The sequence below is a fragment of the Mesoplodon mirus genome (assembly GCF_964341445.2).
Source record: "Mesoplodon mirus genome assembly, chromosome: 2".
In the NCBI taxonomy this organism is placed as follows: domain Eukaryota; kingdom Metazoa; phylum Chordata; class Mammalia; order Artiodactyla; family Ziphiidae; genus Mesoplodon; species Mesoplodon mirus.
In genome coordinates this window covers 41844030-41865021 of record NC_138977.1, presented here as the reverse complement: position 1 = coordinate 41865021, position 20992 = coordinate 41844030, and the positions used below count along the sequence as shown (strand labels likewise).

Here is a 20992-nt window from a genome sequence, read left to right as displayed (position 1 = left end):
TAACTGAATGACTTTGTTGTATACCTGAAAGTAACACAACATCATAAATCAATTATACTTCAATAAAACAATCAAAAAATATATCATAGCATATGTAATATTGCCAGATAGTGATATATGCAATGGAGAAACATACAGCAGTTAGGTACTGAGATCAACAGGAATTATACTTTAAATGGGGTGATCAGAAAAGTCTCTCTGAGGAGGTAGCATTTGAGCAGATTGGAGCAGAAATCTGCATGAAATAAGAATGAGAGCTTTGTAAAAATCTGAGCAAGGATGATTCTGACAGATAAAGAGCTAGCACAAAGGCCCTAACTTTCGGGAACATGCGAGGTGAAGATCAAGGATTGGCAAGAAGGCCACTGTGTCTGGGCCATAGTGTGTGAGGGGAAGTGGCAGGAAGTGAGGGCAGATTGTGGAGAGGTCTAGTAAACCACGGAAGGAGTTTCAGATTTGTTTTCTAGGAGGCCACTGGAGGGGTAGCCTCCAGCGGTAGAGACGGGGTATGCATGGCTTGACTAATGTTTGAAAGGGCTCATTCTAGAAGATAAGAAAATAGACACCTTCCCTTTAAAAATGTTTTTTTCCTAGCAGAACTGGGTTTTCAAGAAGAATCTCTGGAGAAGCTGCACACAGGTTTTCCCTTGTCTCTGTTAAATTCCCATTATGAAAGACAGCTTACATTATGCTGAAAGCTTAAAAACACTGTCTCCAAAGATTTTAACAAACCAGAAGGTTATAAGATGTTTCTATATCTGAAGCAATGATTGGTTCATTCAGAAAGAAAAATTAGCACTGTGGCTCGTTGGAGCTGGTATCCAGTAAGTATTAGCTTTTTCCCAGAAGTTTCTCTCTGGGTCAGTAAATTTGTCAGCTACTGGTTCTCTTGGTCACATTAAAAAAAGATATAAAAGGACCAGTCTAATTAAGCCAGATGATTCATAGAGACATAACATTCCCCAAAAAAATATTTATGTGGCATTTTTAGGGCCCTTACTTTGCCCAAGTCTAGACAAAGGTAAAGTGGAATCTATTTATCCTATCCACCAACAACTAAGGAGGATTTCATGTCCCTGTGATACTAAGGTCCATCTACTAAAACGGACAACTGTGGATGGCTTCCACTGGAGGCAAGAGCAAGTGAGAAAGGCAAAGGTATGGTACAGATGAGGCCTTCACAGCCACACCCCATTCTTTAGGTGACTGTGGTGACTCACCTGAAATACTTAGAGTGTTTAGTGGAAAGTGGGAACAATGATGGGGAGCTTTGCACACAAGAGAGCAAACAAAAAAACTCAGATCATCGGAGGCTCAACTCACAGGCCGCCGCCTCCTTGAAGCCTCCCTTGAATTTACAGAACCAATTCCTTTCTCTTATGAGGTTCTTTAACAGTTTCTATTCCACAATGACCTCCGCTACGGCAGCACTGTCTAGTTGTGCATGACTAAATCTAGCTCCTGGAGGAGAGGCATTACATCCTATTCATTTTGTACCCCCTACAGCATTTGTAGCACAGCAGATGGTCAACATGTGTTTGATGAAAGAATCTGAATGCAGACAAAACTGTTAACATCCGTTTCAATAAGATGTACATGTATAATCTTCACAACAACTTTATGAGTTAGGGACTATATCTCAATGTTAAAGATGACAAAATTAAAGTCTAGCAAGGTCATGGAGACATAAGATGAGACCGAAACCAGGTTCCAAAGGAACCTTCACATTACAGGTAAATTCATTAGTAAGTAGATTTTTAAGGGAAAAGGAGCAACATAAAAAGCATGTTAGTGGGAAAAGTTTGTCACTTAATAAGTACAGCTAATAACAGTCTGTCAAAAAGAATATAGAGTCAATGATTACTCTTATTTTTCAAGTTGAGAAATACTTGACACATAGAAAATAATGTGACATACATGCAAGTTATAAAGTATGAGAATAAAAACACCCCAGTATCCATGACCAGTTTAATAATTCGAACAGAACCAATGCAGAAGCCCTCTGTGCTCCTTCCATACTGTCCTTCTACCTCTTGCCAAGAGGTCACCATTACCCTGACTTTTTGAGTTTATCATTTGCTTGCCTTCATTTCTAATGTTCCCACATATCTAATATCCTTATATGATATATAGTTCTCATTTTTAGATAAATCTTATCTATTCTTGGGCAAATTGCCTTTTTTCACTTAAAGTCGTATTTTTGAATTTAATCCATTTTGCAGTACATTTACATTGCTGTATCATACACCACTGAAAGAACATGCTGTAAATGGTGTAAAGTTTTTGTCCATTACGCCATGGATGGAAATTTGTCTTATATCCAATAGCGTGTTATCACACAAAAACATCATTTAGCATTAACAGGTATGTATTTGCATTTGTTGAATTGGATGGAGCACAGTGACGAGCTGTTAACATCATTTCCCATCTTGCCTACTGGATATGTGTAAGAAGGTAGAATTTCTGGGTCAAAGACATGGTATGTTCAACTTCACTGTTTATTGTCAAATTATTTTCCTTAGGTCCTATATTACCAACCTCTTCACAACAGCAGTGGTAAAGAGTTCCTATTGTCCTACATCCTCACCATCCTTCAGTGACATCAACTTTTATTTTTTGCCATCTCTAAGTATTAAATCACTGTGGTTTTAATTTGCAACCTCCCATTAACAATTATTTTGAGCTACAGCATTATAATTAGTTCTGATATGTGAGAGAGTTCCCTCCCATGTTCTTGTTTGCCCTCAGAAATGTCTCGGCTATTCTTGGCCTTTGGTCAGTCTGTTTAAACTTTAGAATCAGCTTGCCAAGCTTTATGGAAAGCTCTGCTGGAATTCCACTGGAAGTGGATCAAATCTGCAGATCATTTTGCAAAGTATCAATACCATTAGGATGTTGAGTTTTCCTATTTTTAAACCTAATACATTTTTCTGAGTTAATTAGAGTAATGCTAGCTACTGCAACAAAGATATCCAAGAAAGTATAGAAGCTTATACTCTCCATTAATTTACTTCTTCCTCACATAATGGGTTTTCCTGAGCAGCAGGGAAATCTCCTCCAAGCAGTGGTTCAGGGATGCAGGATCCTTCCATCTTAGGGTTCTGCCAACTTCAAATCGGCTGTGCTCATCGGCCACAAGCCAGAAAGACTGCATAGAAATCAGCTGCACAGATCACCATCAGCCCAGGTCTGACAGCGGTGCAAAGCATGTCACCTCACATTTCACAAGCTAGATCTGTGTCACATGGTCACAACTAGCCACAAAGAAGGCTGAGGTAAGTTTTCTGGCTCTGTGCCCAAAAGAAATGAGAATGAACCTACTAATTTAGGTCTTTTTAATGTCTTTCTATAAATTTGTATAAGTTTCTCAGTAAAGCTTTCACATATTTTTGTCAGATCTATTCCTAGATACATTATATTTATATTATATAAATATATAGATTATATTTTTATGCTTTTTGTAAATGGCAGTTGTATTCCTATTTATCAGTTATGTTTCTGGTATTTAACCTTACATCCAGCAACCATATTGAACTCTCTAGTAAATTCTAATAATTTGCTGTTACATTCTGGATTTCTATAGTTAATTGTATCACATGGGAAAATAGGTTTTGTTGTTTATGTTCCAATCTTTCTTTTAATTTTATCTGTAACTTTCTGCATTGGGTAGAGCCTCCTATAAAATACTGAACCTCCTGCAAACCAGGAAGAGAGTTCTCACCCAAGCCCAACCATTTATATAGATAATATACTATATACTATATTATATGTTGTAGTAGAGTTGCCCAAATACTTTCTAATCATGTAACTCTCTACTATAACTGTAGTTGTGTTCACTCATTATAGCATTTATCTGTACTGCTTCTTTTTTTCTTTTGATCAGTATTTTCGCAGTTTGTTAGTTTTATTAGTTTTTCAAAACATCCTGACTTCATATCCTTTTATATTTTATTAATTCATGTTCTTTGTTTTTTTCCTTCTCTTTTCTTTGTTTTTTCCTCCCTTTTCCATATTCTTAAGTTGAATACTTATCTCATTAATTTTTAGCCTTCTTTATTTCCTAGTTGAAACATTAAAAGCTATAAACATTATTCTATCATTTTAGTTGCAACCCACATGTGTTGATATGTAGTATTCTCTACTGTGCAACTCTGTTTTATAATATTCATTAAAATTTATTCTTCGTTGATCCTTGAGTTATTTTGAAATATCCTTAAATTCCAATGAGATGAATTCAAAAAATTTTAGTGATTTCTTCCTGTTTTTTATTTAGTTATTTTTTTTACTTTAAATTTTTAAAATTTTATTATGGTAAGAACACTTAACATGAGATCTAGCCTTTTAAATTTTGAAGCAATTTTTAAGTCAGCCATACAGTTCTTTTTTTTAAAAAAACATCTTTATTGGAGTCCTGTTTTTTAAATTTTGTTATTGATTTCTACCTAACATACTTTGATGTCACTGAACAAAACCTTTACATTCCTAAATATTTTGGGAGTGAAGAGGAAGTGACCTCAATGACTTTTTTTTTTTAACAAATTGTTTATTCGGTTGTTTCATATTTTTTATTTATTTATCTTTTGGCTGTGCTATGCAGCATATGGGATCTTAGTTCCCCGAACAAGGATTGAACCCGCAGCCCCTGCACTGGGGGCACAAAGTTTTATCCACTGGAGCACCAGGGAAGTCCCCTCATCGACCTTCCATTCATTCTTCTGTGCTAAGCAGTGTGTTACGTCCAGCAGTAAATACCATAGCACAGTTGCTGCCATTATGGGGCTATCAGCACAGATGGGCACAGAGATCATAAAGAAGCAGGCAATAATATCAACATTTAATGTATTTTCTTATACAATACTAAATGTAAGATTAAGGTGTTCTGTTATCACATGAGGTGTATTGCTCACATGAATTAATAGCACAGTCATATAGAACATTTATTAATGAGTGACAGCTGAGGTTTACTGGACTACAACCAAGTTTTCTCCTGTGCAACCCCAAGAAGGCTAGCTACTATATAAATTCTGCTTGGGTTGAGAACAAGGTCAGTTTTTAACTCTTTAAGTACTGTCCTACATCTTAATATCACCCCAGATTCATTCATTATAACCAGAAGGAGGACTCATAACCATGACTGCCTTCATCAGCTCTCCCTGGCCTTGAAAGTGAAGAAAAATTTAGGAAGTTATTGAATGGGCAGATGAGAGATGGTAATGTGAGAATATCCATTGTCCTTTAGTAGTATCTGCTAATGTTTCATCTCCACCTAATACGTTTCCTGATGGAGACGGCTTAGACCAGGTGGGCTCCATGTGGGACTGAACCAGGCTGGCATTCTCGATCATGAATTGGGGAAGAAGAGTAGAATCAAGTCTTCATCCCTCACTACAAACGCTCTTCTGTAATGATCACTAAAGAGCAAACCTCTATAAGCCTCCAGAGAGACACTTTCAAAATGCAGACCTTTCTCCTACTTAGGTCTTTTTTCCAGGCTTTTGCTGGTTATTCTTTGCTGAGGGGAAAAAAGTGTTTCCTTATTGTTGTCCTTAGATATCTGACCTCTCATTGATATTGCCAAGAAATGATAAAGGAAAATGAAAACAGCACTTATGAAAATTTGAAGAATGAGACCAAGGTCATCCTTTCAAGGAGTCTTTCATCCTCAAGGACATTTATGTCCAAGTCTGGAGTGCCCAGTGTCCATCACCCAGACATGCATTCCTGATGTGCTGGACCAGGCATCCTCACTGCCCTCACTTCTACTGTGACCCCTTCAGGAACCTTCAAAAGCAGCAGCACTGTTAGGCTGCCAGCTGCCAGCCCAATTCCTATTTTTTTTATATTTGTTGAAACTTGCTTAATGACCTAGTATATGATCAAATTTTGTTCATGTGCATTCTCTAAATATTGGGAATATCCTACATGCCAATTATATCAAGTTTATAAATTGTGTTGTACACATCTTCTAAGGTTTTAGTGATTTTTGGTTGGAATGTTCTATCAATTTCTGCAAAAGGTGTATTAAAATTTCCAACAGTTGTCCATTTCTCCTTACTAGTTCTGTCAAATTCTTCTTCCTTTTTTTTTTGCAGTACGCGGGCCTCTCACTGTTGTGGCCTCTCCCGTTGCGGAGCACAGGCTCCGGATGCGCAGGCTCAGCGGCCATGGCTCACGGGCCCAGCCGCTCCGCGGCATGTGGGATCTTCCCGGACCGGGGCAAGAACCCATGTCCCCTGCATCGGCAGGCAGACTCTCAACCACTGAGCCACCAGGGAAGCCCTGCTTCTTATTTTTGAAGCATTTTGGTAGGTAAATAAAAGATCAGGATTGTTACATTATCTTGGTAAAATGAACCTTCCATCGTCATACGGTAACCCTCTCTATCTTTAGTAATACTTCTTTCCTGATACCAACATAATGAAACCTGCATTTCAATTTGCTGAATATTTCCCAGACACATTCTTTTCTATCCTTTTAATTTCAAACTTTCTGCATCCTCATGTTTTAGGTCTGTCTCTTGTAAACATCATTTTTATTTTTGAAATCTATTTGACAGTGTTTGGCTTTTATCTGAAGAGTTAAGTCTGTTTACATATGTTAAATTTCTTTCTACTTTCAATTTGTGTTTTCTCTTTGATTATTTTTCTAGGTTTCCTGTTCTCCTTTGTTGCCTTCTTTTAAAATGATTGACATCTTCTCCCACTTTTATTCCAATTACACCTACTCTCAGTTTACCTGCTGCTGTTGTTCAGTTATTTAGCATTTTCTCACTTTTAATACTACATAGTAGAGTGAGAATTATTACTTTATACCATAATTTTGAAAGACTTAACCACATGTTTACCATTTTTCCATAGTCACCACTCCCTGTTGCATCTCAAACCCTTCAACAGGGATTTTTCATCTCCCTTAAGCACATCCTTTTGTAGGTGGTTAACACTCTTTATCTTTGTTTAAAAATGCCTTTATTTCACCCTTCTTGAAAGATAATTTCTCTGGATTTATAATTCAAGTTTGTTGTTATTTTCTCTCAGAATTTTAAAGCTATTATTCCACTGCATTCTGGTTTCCATGGCTGCTGTTGAGATGTCAACTGAAAGCCTAATTTTTACTCCTTTATATGTAAACTGTCCTTTCTCTTTGGTAGCTTTTAAGACTTTGCTTTTGTTCTGCACTTTTGCCACTACAATAGCCAACATCCAAGACAGCCTAAATGATTCCCTTGTCCTGGTATTCAGAGGTGTCCTCTCTCAAATCAGGGCTGGCCCCGTGTGGCCAACAGAGTACAGTGGAAGCACCAGTGTGGGACTGAGAGTAAGTCTTAGAAGGCAGTGTAGCTATTCCTCCGTCTCTTGAATGACTCATTCTGAGGGAAGCCAAGCCGCCACGCTATGAGGATGTTCAACCCAGAAAGAGACTCATATGGAAAAGAATTAAGACCACCAACTAACAGCCAGCACCAGTTTGCCAGCCAGAGGGGTGAGTCACCTTGAATGTGGATCTGCAGCCCTAGCCGACACTTGACAGAACTTCCTGAGAGACCCTGAGTCAGAACCAACCAATCGCACTACTCCCAAACCTCTGACCCACAGAAACTGTGAGAGGTCATCCACGATCCTTGTTATTTTAAGCCATTAAATTTTGGAGTGATTTGTTACACAAAGACAGAAGCTACAATAAATACAATTTGTCTCAGTTGGGATTTGTTGGGGTTCCTTTACCTGATGATTGGTATTTTCTATAACTTCTGGAAAATTCTCAGTCATTATTTCTTTAAATACTTTTCTCTCCTTCTCTATATTTTTATCTTGGACTCCAATTGAACATTTTAAGAACTTCTCACTCTATTCCCCAAGTTTCCTAATTTCTTTTATTTTCCATCTTTTTGTGTCTCTGTGCTTCATTCTGTGTAAATTAGTTTATCTTTCAGTTCACTGATTTTTCTGTTCACTTGGGAATCATCCACTATTTAACCTTTCCATTACATTTTTCAAATTGATGTATAATTAATAAGCAATACAATGCACAGATTTTTGGTGTACAGTTCATTGAATTTTGATGCAGATTATACTCATGTAACCACAACCACCATATATACTCAAGAGACAGACACTTGCATTATCTCAGAAAGTTCCCTCATGCCCCTTTCCAGTCAAATGCTCCTCCCAGAGGCAACTGTTGCATTAATTTCTACCACCTATTCTACAATAGATGTAATCATAAAGAGGGATAGTCTTCTGTGTCTGTCTTCCTTTTGCTCCACATAGTTTTTAAACTTCATTCATATTGTTGCCTGTAGTAATTCTTTGCTTTATACTGTTGAGGAGAGTTCCATTGATGAATATACTACTATATGTTTATACATTGAATTGATGATGGGTATTTGGGCTCCTTCTGATTTGGGGGCTTTCAGGAAAACATTGTTATGAAGATTCTTGTCTAAGAATTTTGAAAACACGATTTCAATTTTCCTGGATAAATAACAAGGAGTGGAATTTCTACTAAGGAGTGGAATTTCTTATTGTAGAATAGGGGTATGTTTGACTCTATGAGAAACTGACAAATTATTCTTCAAACAGTTTATCATTTTGCTTTCCCACTCAAAATTTAGGAAAGTTTCCTCACCAACATTTGGTATTGTCAATCTTTTAAATTATAGTCACTCTAGTGGATGTGATATGTCACATCTTTGTGGTTTTTGTGTTTCCTAAAGACTATTGATAGTGTCTATTGATCATGCCTATGTCTTCTCTTGTAAAGTGATTTTTCAAGATCTTTGATCATTTTTAAAAACTGGGTTGTTTGTCTTTTATTACTGAGTTCTTTATATATTTCTGGACACAAGTCCTTTGTCATGTAATGATATATTGCAAATATTTTCTACTAGTTTATGGCATGACTATTCATTTTCTTAACAGTATATTCTGATGATGAGAATGTTTTAATTTTGATGAAGTCCAATTATTGTGGACTGCATGTTTGTATCCCCACTCCCCAAATTTATATGGTGAAACCCTAATCCCCAGTGTGATGGAATTTGAAGGTAAAGCCTTTGGGAGATAATTAGGTCATGAGAGTGAAACCCCCATGATGGAATTAGTACCCTTATAAGAAGAGATAGTAGAGAGCCCTCTCTCTGTGTGTCTCTCTGTGTGTCCCTCTCCCATGTGAAGAAAAGAGGTCGACAGCTCTCTATAAGCCAGGAAATTGGCCCTGACCAGACACCAGATCAGCCAGCACCTTGACCTTGAACTTTCCAGCTTCTAGAACTAAATAAATTGTTGTTTAAGCCACCCAGTCTATAGTATTTTTGTTATAGTAGCCTGAACTTTTCAAGCTTACTACTACTTGTGTTCTAAGAAATCTCTGCCTAGCCCATGTTGTGAAGATATTACTCTATGCTTACTTCTGGGTGCTTTATAGGTCCATGATCCATCTTGAATTAATTTTTTTATATGGTGTGGGGTGGGAGTCATGTTCCATTTTTTGGCCATGTATATCTAATTGTTTCAGCAATACCTGTTGAGAAGACTGGCCCTTCCATTTTTTCTAAAAGTCAGTTGACTGTGTATGTCTATTTCTGGACTTTATTCTGTTAGATTAAGTAATTTGTCCTTACACCATTATCATACTGCCTTGATTACTATAGCTTTATAGTGAGTCTGACATCAGATTATAAATTCCTCAATTTTGTTCTTTTTTCAAAGTGGTTATTGACTCTTCTAAACTGTGTTTCTGTGTAAATTTTAGAATAAACATCTCAGTTTCTAAAAATGGCTGATCCAATTTTTATTGCATTGGCCTTAAATCTGTAGATCAACTGGACAAGACTGAACATCTTATGAAATACTGAGTTATATGATTTATGAACATAGTATATTTTACCATTTAGTCATTTTTCTGTCAATAAAACTTTGTAGTTTTCAATGTAGAGGTCTTACACATTTTTACACATTTAATTTATTTTATGTTTTGATGTTACAAATGGCATTTTAATTTCATTTATAAATATTTACTGCTAGTATATAAAATTTAAATTTTTATTTGTATATTGACTTTGTACCTGTAATTGTGCTTAATTTACTTATTCTTTCCAGAACTTGTTTGTAGATTCTTCATTCTTTTCTACATAAACAATCATGTTGTCTGTACATAAAGACAGGTAGCTTCTTCCTTTCTAATCTTTGGCCTTTCATTGCTTTTTTGTGTTCTATTTCTTTTGCTAAGACCTCTGTTACGATGTTGAAAAAAAGTAGTGAAAGAAAATAATCTTGTTCATAATCTAAATGGAAAATATTCAATATTTCATTGTCAGGTATGATGTTAACTACAGTTTATTCTTCATACCTTATACAATAAAGAGTGCTTTGAAATGAACAGCTGTATTAATATGGATTTCACCCAGTGTGGTTCCCTATTTTCAAGGTTTGAATGTCTATTTCTTGTTGCTCTCCAATGCTTTCACACATTTTTATACATATATTATAATTAACCTCAGCAAGATTAGTCCAATGCAAGCTACTCTACCATTAATGAAAACTTCCATTGAATATTTAATTTCAATTATTATATTCTTAATTTCTTAATAGAAGTTTTATTTGTTATTTTTTTCCTAAACATGTTAGATCCTTTTTGAGAGTCTCTGTTCCTTACTCATTGTTAGTCCCTCTCTTACTTTTAAAAGACTTAGATGTATTTATTTTACATTTTGTATCTGATTACTGGAATATATGAGACTTTTATGTGCCTGCCAAATAGTGCTCCTGGCACCTTTTTTCCTCATGCATATAAACATTATTTTTTAATGTGAGCTTATATTCCCTGGAAGTTTATCTCTGGGAGTTCTCTGTATCCTGAGTTGAGAGAACATTCTTCCAGAGAGAATATACATTGATTCATGGAAACTTGGGCATGCTACCAACATGGATCCATTTTCATTTAAATTTTTTCTTGGGGCTTTCCATCCTTGAAGACTGGGCACCCAAAACCCCATGAAGACCAGCCTGTGGCCAAGTATTCTTAGGCTCTTTTGTTCCTCTACCAAGAGCCCAATAATGAGAAAAGCATGTTTTCTTGCATGTACTCTGCCTTTAGACATTAGATTTTTCCCCTGTTTTCTATTTCTCTGAGAGTACAATCTGTATGATTCCTGGCTCTTGAGAATGTTCTCTGATTCAACTTTCCACACTGCCCAGGTCCAAAACTTGGTCTCCTGTTCCCAGAGCGTACAGCAATTAAAATAAAACCTCTAGGCCACCTAGGATTGCTGGGTGCCCACAAGACAGTAGCTTCAATGTTTGAGTTCCACCCTTCACTACTGCCCAATTTTGGTTCTCGGCCTCAGGGGGCTCCCAATGCTGTCTTATAAAGTCAGCCAGGCATATAATACTGCTTTTCATGTTTCCTCTAGTACTTGAGACATTTTGTAGTAAGAGAATTTCAATATATCTGGTTTGATATATAGCTAGAAATGGAAATACTCAACATTTACTTTTTAATTTCTAAAGGCTTTAGTTATTACTCTTCATTTAGCTGGTTGTCAAATGAGTTAGCTGATAGATAACAATGGCTAACAGAAGAGATGGTTATGGACGTCTATGCCTATAAATACTGAATATACTACCTGATTTCTTAAAAATGGGTATGAAAAGAAAAAAACAAATATCGTACTTTAATGCATATATGTGGAATCTAGACAAATGGTACAGATGAACTTATTTGCAGGGCAGGAACAGAGATGCAGAAGTAGAGAACAGACATGTGTACACAGTGGGGAAGGGACAGTGGGATGAACTGGGAGATTAGCATTGACATGTATACACTACCATATGTAAAACAGATAGGTAGTGGGAACCTGCTGCATAGCACAGGGAGCTCAGCTCGGTGCTCTGTGATGACCTAGATGGGTGGGATGGGGGTGGGGTGGGAGGGAGGTCCAAGAGGGAGGGGATATATGTATACATATAGCTGATTCACTTCATTGTACAGCAGAAACTAACACACAATTGTAAAGTAACTATACTCCAATAAAAAAAATAATTGAATAGAAAAAAAAAGAATTTAATGGATAATCTACCTCCTTCATGATGGTTTTACTTCTAGAATATTCCAAAAGGCTTTTCTAAAGAACTGTAAGAGCATAGCCAATGAAGGAATTGTGAAGGAGACAAGTGATTAAGGCCTTGTGTTAGTACCTTACCAGTTCCCAAAGCTGTCTTTCATGGATAAAATAAAGCTTGAATGCATCAAAATGTTTCTTGGAAGTTAGCCAGATTTCACATGAAAGGACTTACTTTACTCCTTCACTATGGAGAGAAATCACCTAGCAATTACACATTGTGAATTTAATTCCTAAGGTTAAATTGAACACTATAACGTGGATGATAAAACCCATCTCATCAATTGTTAAATATATTAACTGCAAAATGTTTATTTAGCACAGCTTTACACTCTAAATGGTAGCTATTATTATTTCCATATAAAAAAAAGTTCTGTTATTAGAAACTTCTAATACCTTTGTAAATGTTAAGTTCAGAGATGGTTTAATGTCCTTGAGCTCCTGACAAAATGGACTCAGGGAAAATTCATCCTGGGTTCCCCATCCTGACGAGGTTCCCTCCTGAGATCCAAAATGCCTGCTTTCTACTATTATGACTGCCCAGTTCTCTTATAGTTTTGCACCAGAAGCAGTTTACGTGACAGGTAGCATTTTTTTCTGTTGTGCGACATGCAAGGGGATTCACGTTAGGCACGCTATCCATTACAAAGATGCATGGCAAGGGAAGTCTCTGTCCTCAAGGAAACTACAGTCTTGTGTTCTGATTCTCAACCCTGGTTGTACCTCACTCACAAATATTTTTTTAAACTGCCAACATTCGTATGTGTATCTTTTCCCCCTCTACAGACAGTGGCTGTCTTGGGACAGAAGCCGTACTATCTTCTTTCCTTATTCCTCATAGCTAATCCCTATATGTAGCAGGAATTTATTAAAACCTACCTGAAATTATATAAAAATGCTAACAAAATCCAATTTTAAAGGCATTCTATTATTTGAATCCTCAGTAGGAGTCACAAATATGCTTGAAACCTGTAGTGCCTAGGCCAAAAAGAATGTACTTGTAGCATCGCTCCCTGTGTTAAGTGTGCTGATTTCAAAGGCCATATCCCCCAGAGTTAAAATAACAAATGTACCAAAATTAAAAGAGAATTGCAACTGTAACACAGCTTTGTGTTTAGAAATATCTCATACGATACTGTAAGTTGCAGAATTTGTCTTACCAATTTAAGATAGCCCTCAGCATCTAGAATTAAGTTTTCTGGTTTCAGGTCTCTGTAGATAATGCCTAGTCGATGTAGGTAATCGAATGCTTCTGTCACACAAGCAACGCAGAATTTGGAGGTGGGTTCATCAAAGCTGCCTCTGCAATGAAATCATTTTCCCTCTTAATACTCTAGACACACATCCTTGTTGTAGATTCTAGGTGTCAATTATTATATAGTAAATTTATGCAATATAAACGTTTTGTATGGCATTAGCACTAAAAAATACTTCATGCTGCCAATTAATTAGACCACTGATTATAAAGATATTTAGGGGGATACTTGATGCAAACAAGAACCACTTCACTAAAATTAAAGTGTCTACATCCAAACAATTGTTTCTGGCAATCATATATGAACATATAAAATGGAAAGACAAGAAAATAAGACTTTTCAAAGACATCTCTGGCAAACTCTGGGGAAAACTATTTCAATGGAGTGCTTGAACCATACTTCTCCATTTGATTGCTTGACTAAAAATGACTCAAGTGATCATTTTCGTTTCCTGTTTGTATAGCTTGTAACAATAACCCATGTAGAAACGGGGTCATAACTCTTTCCTATTTAGTGCACCTTGATGATATTAGAGTTGCCCTGTGTCAGCACTGTGTGTAGGTTTACATACTGAATTATTAAAATGTGGTGGTGATTTGCTGCATGGTATAATAGAAGGCTGTGGCTTTGGAATGAGAGAAACTGTTTTTGACTCCTTCTTCTTCCACTAACTGCGTCCTTAGGCAAGTTGTTCAGCTGTTCTGAGCCTCAGATTCATATCTGTAAAATGGGTTTACTACTGACTTAACAAGACTGTTTTATGGATCAGGTAAAGTGCCTAACACTAGAGTAGGAACTCCCACCTCTAAATAGATTCATATTTTCTAAAAAGATTTGCCTATGAAAGCAAAGATGGAAGACACAAATGCTTCTGCAGGTATCATGCAAGTTTCCTCAACACTTCCAGGTTTCCCCTATTCAGATCCATCCAACCATATGTTCCTAGTACAACACATGAATCTCTACTCAGATGCTCAAAAGTCTCTTATTACCTAGGTCAGTGATTCTTGACCATGAATGCACATTAGAATTGCCTGAAAGGCAGTTAAAAATCATTTTCTGGACCCATTGCAGCTGAACCAAATCAAAGCCTTTGGCATTAGGGCCCAGCATTTTTACTTTGTAAAAGCTCCCCATGAGACTGTGACGTGAAGCCAGGGCTGAGAACCACTAAGCCAGGGAATGTTGTCTAAATGTTTGGCCTGGCATTAACTTCCACAGCCTAATGCAAAGCCATCTTCCCATCTCCTTTTCTGCTGCCCTTGTCCTCTATTCAAATTCTGCTCTTACTCAGCAAGTTAAGACACTTAATCCTATCCTAACTTTCCTGCGGTTCACCTTCCTCTCTGCCTTTCCAAATTTTATCTTTAGAGTTTAGCTCAAGTCCTTCCTTGACCACCATATTTTTCTATCTTTCCTCTTCTCCAAGCTCACTATCCACAACACTCATTGGACATTTAGTTACAAACTGCCAACTTCTTTGTCATATTTAGTTTTCACGTTAAATAATGAAATGTTTTAGAATTGCACATTACATTATCTCCCAAAATAAAATCTAAACTCATTGGAGGAAAACGTTATACTTTGAGGGGTTAGAACAGTTTACTTTGTTTAGAAAACTCCCACACTGTCTACTATGGAGCCCTGTAGTAGGTGGAGCTTAGTAAATACCTGTGGTTTTGATTGTGTGGAAATAACCCCTTTTGTAAAACTGAATCTTTGCAGACATTTCACTCTGCCTTTCAGTCCGGGCTTCACCACTCTCCACCCCTCCCTTTCATCATCTCTCTTCTCAAGATTCAGAATTAGTAACATCTGGGTTTATACTTACTCTGCCTCATACTAACCATGTGGCATGGATGGTTCACACTCTAAGCCTGGGCTTCTTTAATCCCTAATATGAGAATGACAATAACTGCTTTACAGGGTGCCTATTACATGCTTATAATGTTAGCTAAGAAAATATCACTATTACTACTTTTTTATCGTGATAATACATTCTTAGACTCATTTCTTAATAACTTTCTTCAGGCCTCTTTAGAAGATCATGAACATAGCATCTTTTAGATGACACAGGAGACAAAAGTTATGTTTATTATTCTTTTTCATTACCTGTCTCTTAATATACTCCATAGCTCCCCACCTAAGCAGGCCTCCAGAAGCATGTACACATACTTATTGTCCTTGAAAGTGCGATATAATCTGTGAAGATAAAGAAAAGCACAGTTATTATTAGAAATCCAGTTTTAAAATGTCTTCCAAGTTGCTTAAGAGCATCATCAATAACACTTTGGAAGATGGTCCTCATCTCCTTCCAAACACCCTCCGGCTACAGCAGGCTGCTCCCTGAACACTCTGATCTTTCTTCCTCCCTTACTTGTGCCCCTGTTGACCCCTTTACTTGGACTCCTCTCCCGCTACCCACAGACTGAATTCTTAATCTCAGTTTCAATGTAAAAGTGTTATCCATCCCTCAAGGCCAAGCTCAGGGTCTTCCTTCCTGAAAAAGCAGTTCATTAACCCACCCACTAGATATGGCCTTTCCTTCCTCCCCAGACAAAGAGACCTCTGCATAGTCTCCTTTAAGATCTGCCTTGTGTAACACTTATTCATGCCCATGTCTTATGTCCTCTAGTTGGTCTCAGGAAATAGACTCTGAGACAGAAATCTGTAAGCAGCAAGTTTAGTGGGGAATGCTCTTGGGACCAACACCCACGGGGGAGGAAGGAAGCAGACTTGGGCAGAGGGATAGTTGGGCTATGACCTAATTTTACAAAAGCCTCAGCTTCAAGGAGCTCTGCCATCACTGGATGCAGGATGTACCTGGAGAAACAGTATAGTCTTGGGCCATGTGGTTCTCTTCACCTTAGATCAACGGCTGGAGAGGGAATGAGCTAGAGTCCCCAGCTGGCAAGACTCCCAGAAGCTGGAGGAATGAAAGCCTCAGTCCAGATGTGGGATCTGGGCATATTTCAACATTGGATGAAAGCAGTTTCTGGGTCTTACTCAAGAGATGTCCTCATCTCCCTAGCACCACGCCCAGGCTAATGCAGACAGCAGAGCAGCCATATCACACACAGACAGCAGAAGTAATCTAGTAAGTGGTTCAGTGTGGGCTCTGGATCCAAGCTGCCTAGGCTTGAATCCCTGATTGGCCGTTTATTAGCTAAGCAACCTCAGTTTTCTCATTGTTTTTGTTCAATGAGGACAATCATAACATTTACCTGTTTTATTATGAGGATCATAACAGATACATATATTCATTTGATTACATGTTGATTACATATTATTGATTACATGTATTAATTTATTTTATATACAATATAAATATAAAATAAATATAAATTATAATATAAATACAACATATTTTAAATAAATATATTATATACAGTATATATAAGATATTTTTAAATTTTTGCTTAGAAAACTGCCTGGCACATGTTACTTCTCAACAAGAAGTGCTGCCATTAATGTTTATTCTTAATATTATTATTGCCCTACTCTATGCCAGATACTTTACAAAGAGCTGGAAATGAGAAAATGAATAAAACCTAATCCATGCCCTGAAGCTGCTTATGATAGTTTTTAATGAATTACTGATTAAAAAGGGGGAAGGGGCACAAAGTCAGACAAAGATAATTGGATGACTCTATTGCCGGCATTGCATGGGTTCAGACATTTTTTATCTTGAAAACAAATGGGTCTGAGAATATGGATGGGCAGAGAGACTCTCTCAAGGCATTTTGATCAAAAAGCATAGATGCTACTCATTATAGAGGCACTTTACATCACCCAGAAATCTCTAAAGCTACACTCCAGGAGCATTAAGACAGGTAGGAAAAAATATGCCTTAACTGGCCTACACCACTAATGAATTCACAAGAGAGCCATGGCCTAGAATAATACATTTCTCTTGCAAACTCTGGTGATAGCTAAAGAAAGCAGTAACTGTAAAGGCGGTGGATCTTCTGGCATCTAGGCACTGCTAGGACCAGCTCCTCAACAACCTAAATATGTCCAGATGCCACTTCTTGTCGAAATTCAACAGCAGCACATCCCCTAAGGGGTTCTGAAAGAATTCTTGCTTCCCAAATTCTGCACTGGGTCTGAATTCAATAAGCAGTTCAAATTATTGCCACAATAATTTTATATTCACACACACACACACACACACACACACACACACATACACCCCATACGCTTTCCTGAGATTTATCCAAGAATAAAAAAATCTGGACTCTTGACTTCAGATCTGAAACTTCTAACATTTTATGTGTCATCGCTGTGACTGGGCTGGAGAATTCAGAGCGGGGCCTCATCTTCCTCCTCTGTCCTCTTGCGTGGAAACACTCAAAAGGAGAGCCTAAGATGCTAAGTTCTGGGAGCGAAACGCTCGCTTACTTCACGATGAAGGGGGAGCACAGCTCTTCCAGGATCCTCTTTTCTGCGTAGACGTGCTCCTGCTGTTTCGTGTCAACTATGTGCTTTTTCCTTATACACTTCATTGCAAAAGCAACATTCTCATTTTTTACCTTAACCTAAGGAAGAAGAGAACAAGCCCTCAAAATGAACTACTAGGAAAGATTTGCAATATCTAGGGACATGTTAACTAATGAGAGTTCGAATTCTTTCACATTTAAATAGCATGTAAGCTTTTAACCACTTATCCCTCCGGGAACTGAATTTTATCCAGGTGTACCCACTTCCTTTTCACTGTAATTTCCAAAAGAGTTCACGTATCTGGAACATGGCTCTAGAATGCTTGTATTGAAACAAGAAAAATACTCTAGTTAGAAGATTGAATGTTTAGAAATCTCTTCAGTTTTGAGTATGTGACGTGAAAAACTTTGGCCAGAATTGCCAGAAATTGTTCTTTCTTAATAGTCACTTCTTTGAGTTTCAAAACAAAACATATTAAATCAAGATTCATATCTGCACGATCCAACATAATAGCCACTAGTCGCATAAGGTTATTAATTTTAAATTGATTAAAATTAAAAATTCAGTTCCTCAGTTGCGTGATCCAAAAGCTCTCCAGCCACATATAGCCAGTGGCACCCTACTGGACACACAGATACTGAACATTTCCATCAGTGCAGAAAGCTCTGTTGGAGATCATGCTCTAGATGGACAAACAGGATTTTCCCTTAAAAGGAAATTTTTAAAATTTAGTAAGCATTCAGTTAGACTTTTAAAACTCCATTAGCAGCCTATATTTGACAAGTAATGAAACTGTGCAGAAATGGTTGCACCCCACATTTTGCTCACAGTTGCCATTAGTGCTGCCTATGACTTTTAAATCGATGGTGGAATTATTGTTTCAATTATTATTATCTAACTATATAAAAAGGAAACCTCAGCATTGTTAATTCAATCCTTTTGCCAAGATTTTGATGAAAAATACAGCAGATGGATCTCTCCCTTATCTCTCCATATGGCAGAAGAAACACTACAAATACTCTTTGGCCTATTAAGAAATTGTTTCTTCCCCCCTTACCCAAGTATTGACTGGCTGTAAAGTGTACTACCCAGAGTCTCCTGGAAGCATTTCAGATCTGCTCACACCCAGGCCACCCAGCAGATGGAAGTGTCAGCATAGCTCCCAAGGTTAATGTACAGTGAATTGTTACAAATCTGCTGGGCAAAGAAGGGCTTGGTAATTGCCAAGGGTTCAGAGCCATCTCTACCCAGTAAGGTCACAGATCTCCATTCTACCATTTCCTCAGAGCACTTGATCTGACAGCACCGCTCTGCTACTCTTTGGAAGCTGATTATAAAGCTCAGAGAGGTGGTGATATGGAAGATGCAGCCGAAATCAGGCCATGAGTCCCCAGCTGTCCTGACCAGAACTACAGAAGGCTGCTCTTCAAACATCTCCTTGCATTCAGCTTTTATTTTTTTTTTTGATAGAAAATTTGGCAACCCAAAAATAGAATAATGAAAGCCAAATACAGACATGGCAGGGGAGTTGTTTAAGAAATGAAGCTATGATATTAAAGATTTCATTTCTATGACACTTTCACTGGACACATTCTTCTTTGCTTTAGCATATAGTTAATGCATCTTGAACGTATGTATACATACATTTTGCTGTTAGGAAACACATTTTATGTTTTGTAGCCTTTGGGTATGGTTACTGGTACATTCTCCAATAACTGCCCTCAAGAAAAAAAAAAATCACAAAAGGATGTGATGTAAGAGGCTTGAAATAGCAGCTATATTATTATAAGTTACTAGCACAGACCTGCTATTACACAACATAAAGAGTGAAAAGTGTACTTTCTCAATTTCTGTTCAAAGCAATGTTTAGAGAGCAATAACAATGCATATATTCCTCCGAAATACACTGGAATACAAAACAAAAAAAAGTCAAAAGGCTTCTCTCAGATGCTTGAAACGTAAACCCCTTACAAGCTCAACTCTTCCGAACCCACCAACGCCCAGTGTTGCGATAATCTCAAGGTTCTGGAATGGGGATGATGAGGAAAATCTGGCCACTTTCTCCTTCAGCTGAATCATCTCCAAAGAGAGTGCTTTGGACAGCTTCCAGCTAGACATGGATCTCCTGTAGGAGGTAAGAGAAACTTTACATACACTCCCTTGGGCAAGCAGGGGTCACGGCACACATAAATTCCATCCTTACAACAGTCTTATTTCTGCCAGTAATTACTGCCCATAGTTACCACAGAGCTTATCTCAACTTTTATAGGGTCAGATTCAGTTACATCTGGGGAGAAAAACAATAGACTATACAAATAAAAACAGATATACTCACACGCAATAAAAAATAGACAAAAGTCAAACTGAATCAATGAGAGGTAAAAACAGGTGAATTGTGTGGTATTTGAAATACATCTCAATAAAGCTGTTTAAAAAACAAAGAATCAGTGAGAGGAAATAAAACCAGAAAAGAGAGCCATTTCCTTTGTTGCACATACAGGAGGATTCCACACTGAGAATCTTTGCCATATTTTGCTATTTTTGTTAGATCTTGAAGAGTTCTCTGGCTGAACCAGAATAACTGCTTTGTGAAACATGAAAAATACAGTTCATATTTTATGTCTAAGTATTGTTACTTGGAAATACTCAATTCTCTTTTAATTAGAGTTTACTGTTCTGGGTTACATATTTATAAATTGTTCTTACTACAAAGGTCTTTGGCATAAAAACTGCAAGTTACTCCCTTCAAGAAAAAAAAACAAACTTATGCAGTCCTGACTGAATGCTCTAATTTAACTCAAGGTCAGTCTTCTAGAACTTTCAGCTCTTCAATTTTAATGGTACTATCTGGTGAATATATGCTTAAGTATTCATTTTACAAAATGTTTTCGCAAAGGATTTTCAAATAATTTTAATTTTACAAAGTATTGTTTCTATTAAACAACAAAAGAAAAACATTTTCATCAGTATTACTACATTTAGAACCCAACACACAAGACCATGGGCAATAGCTCCCTTATATTTTGAAATTACCCAGACTCTAGCCCTAGCTCTTTACCTGGAATCAGAATGAATGGGCTATGCTATGCCTTGGTATTCCTGTTTGATTTCCATGGGCAAGAGAGCCTTCCTTTCTGAATTAATGTCCTTTTGAACTAAGTCACCAGTCAATGTAAAG

At 37.2% G+C, this 20992-nt stretch overlaps 1 protein-coding gene across 2 annotated transcripts in view; it reads right to left on the bottom strand.

The window, feature by feature from the left end:
* The window catches only part of PRKG2 (protein kinase cGMP-dependent 2), a gene marked incomplete at its 5' end in the record, with an annotated part of 87514 nt that overhangs the window by 17627 nt on the left and 48895 nt on the right, over positions 1-20992 (bottom strand). The window contains 4 exons of one of the 2 annotated variants that reach the window (XM_082644497.1): positions 13279-13420; positions 15487-15576; positions 17776-17912; positions 19786-19939. In XM_082644497.1, the coding sequence (XP_082500623.1) occupies positions 13279-13420; positions 15487-15576; positions 17776-17912; positions 19786-19939 (523 nt within the window). The remainder of the gene's footprint in view (positions 1-13278; positions 13421-15486; positions 15577-17775; positions 17913-19785; positions 19940-20992) is intronic. The other variant, XM_082644496.1, reaches the window with a different exon arrangement.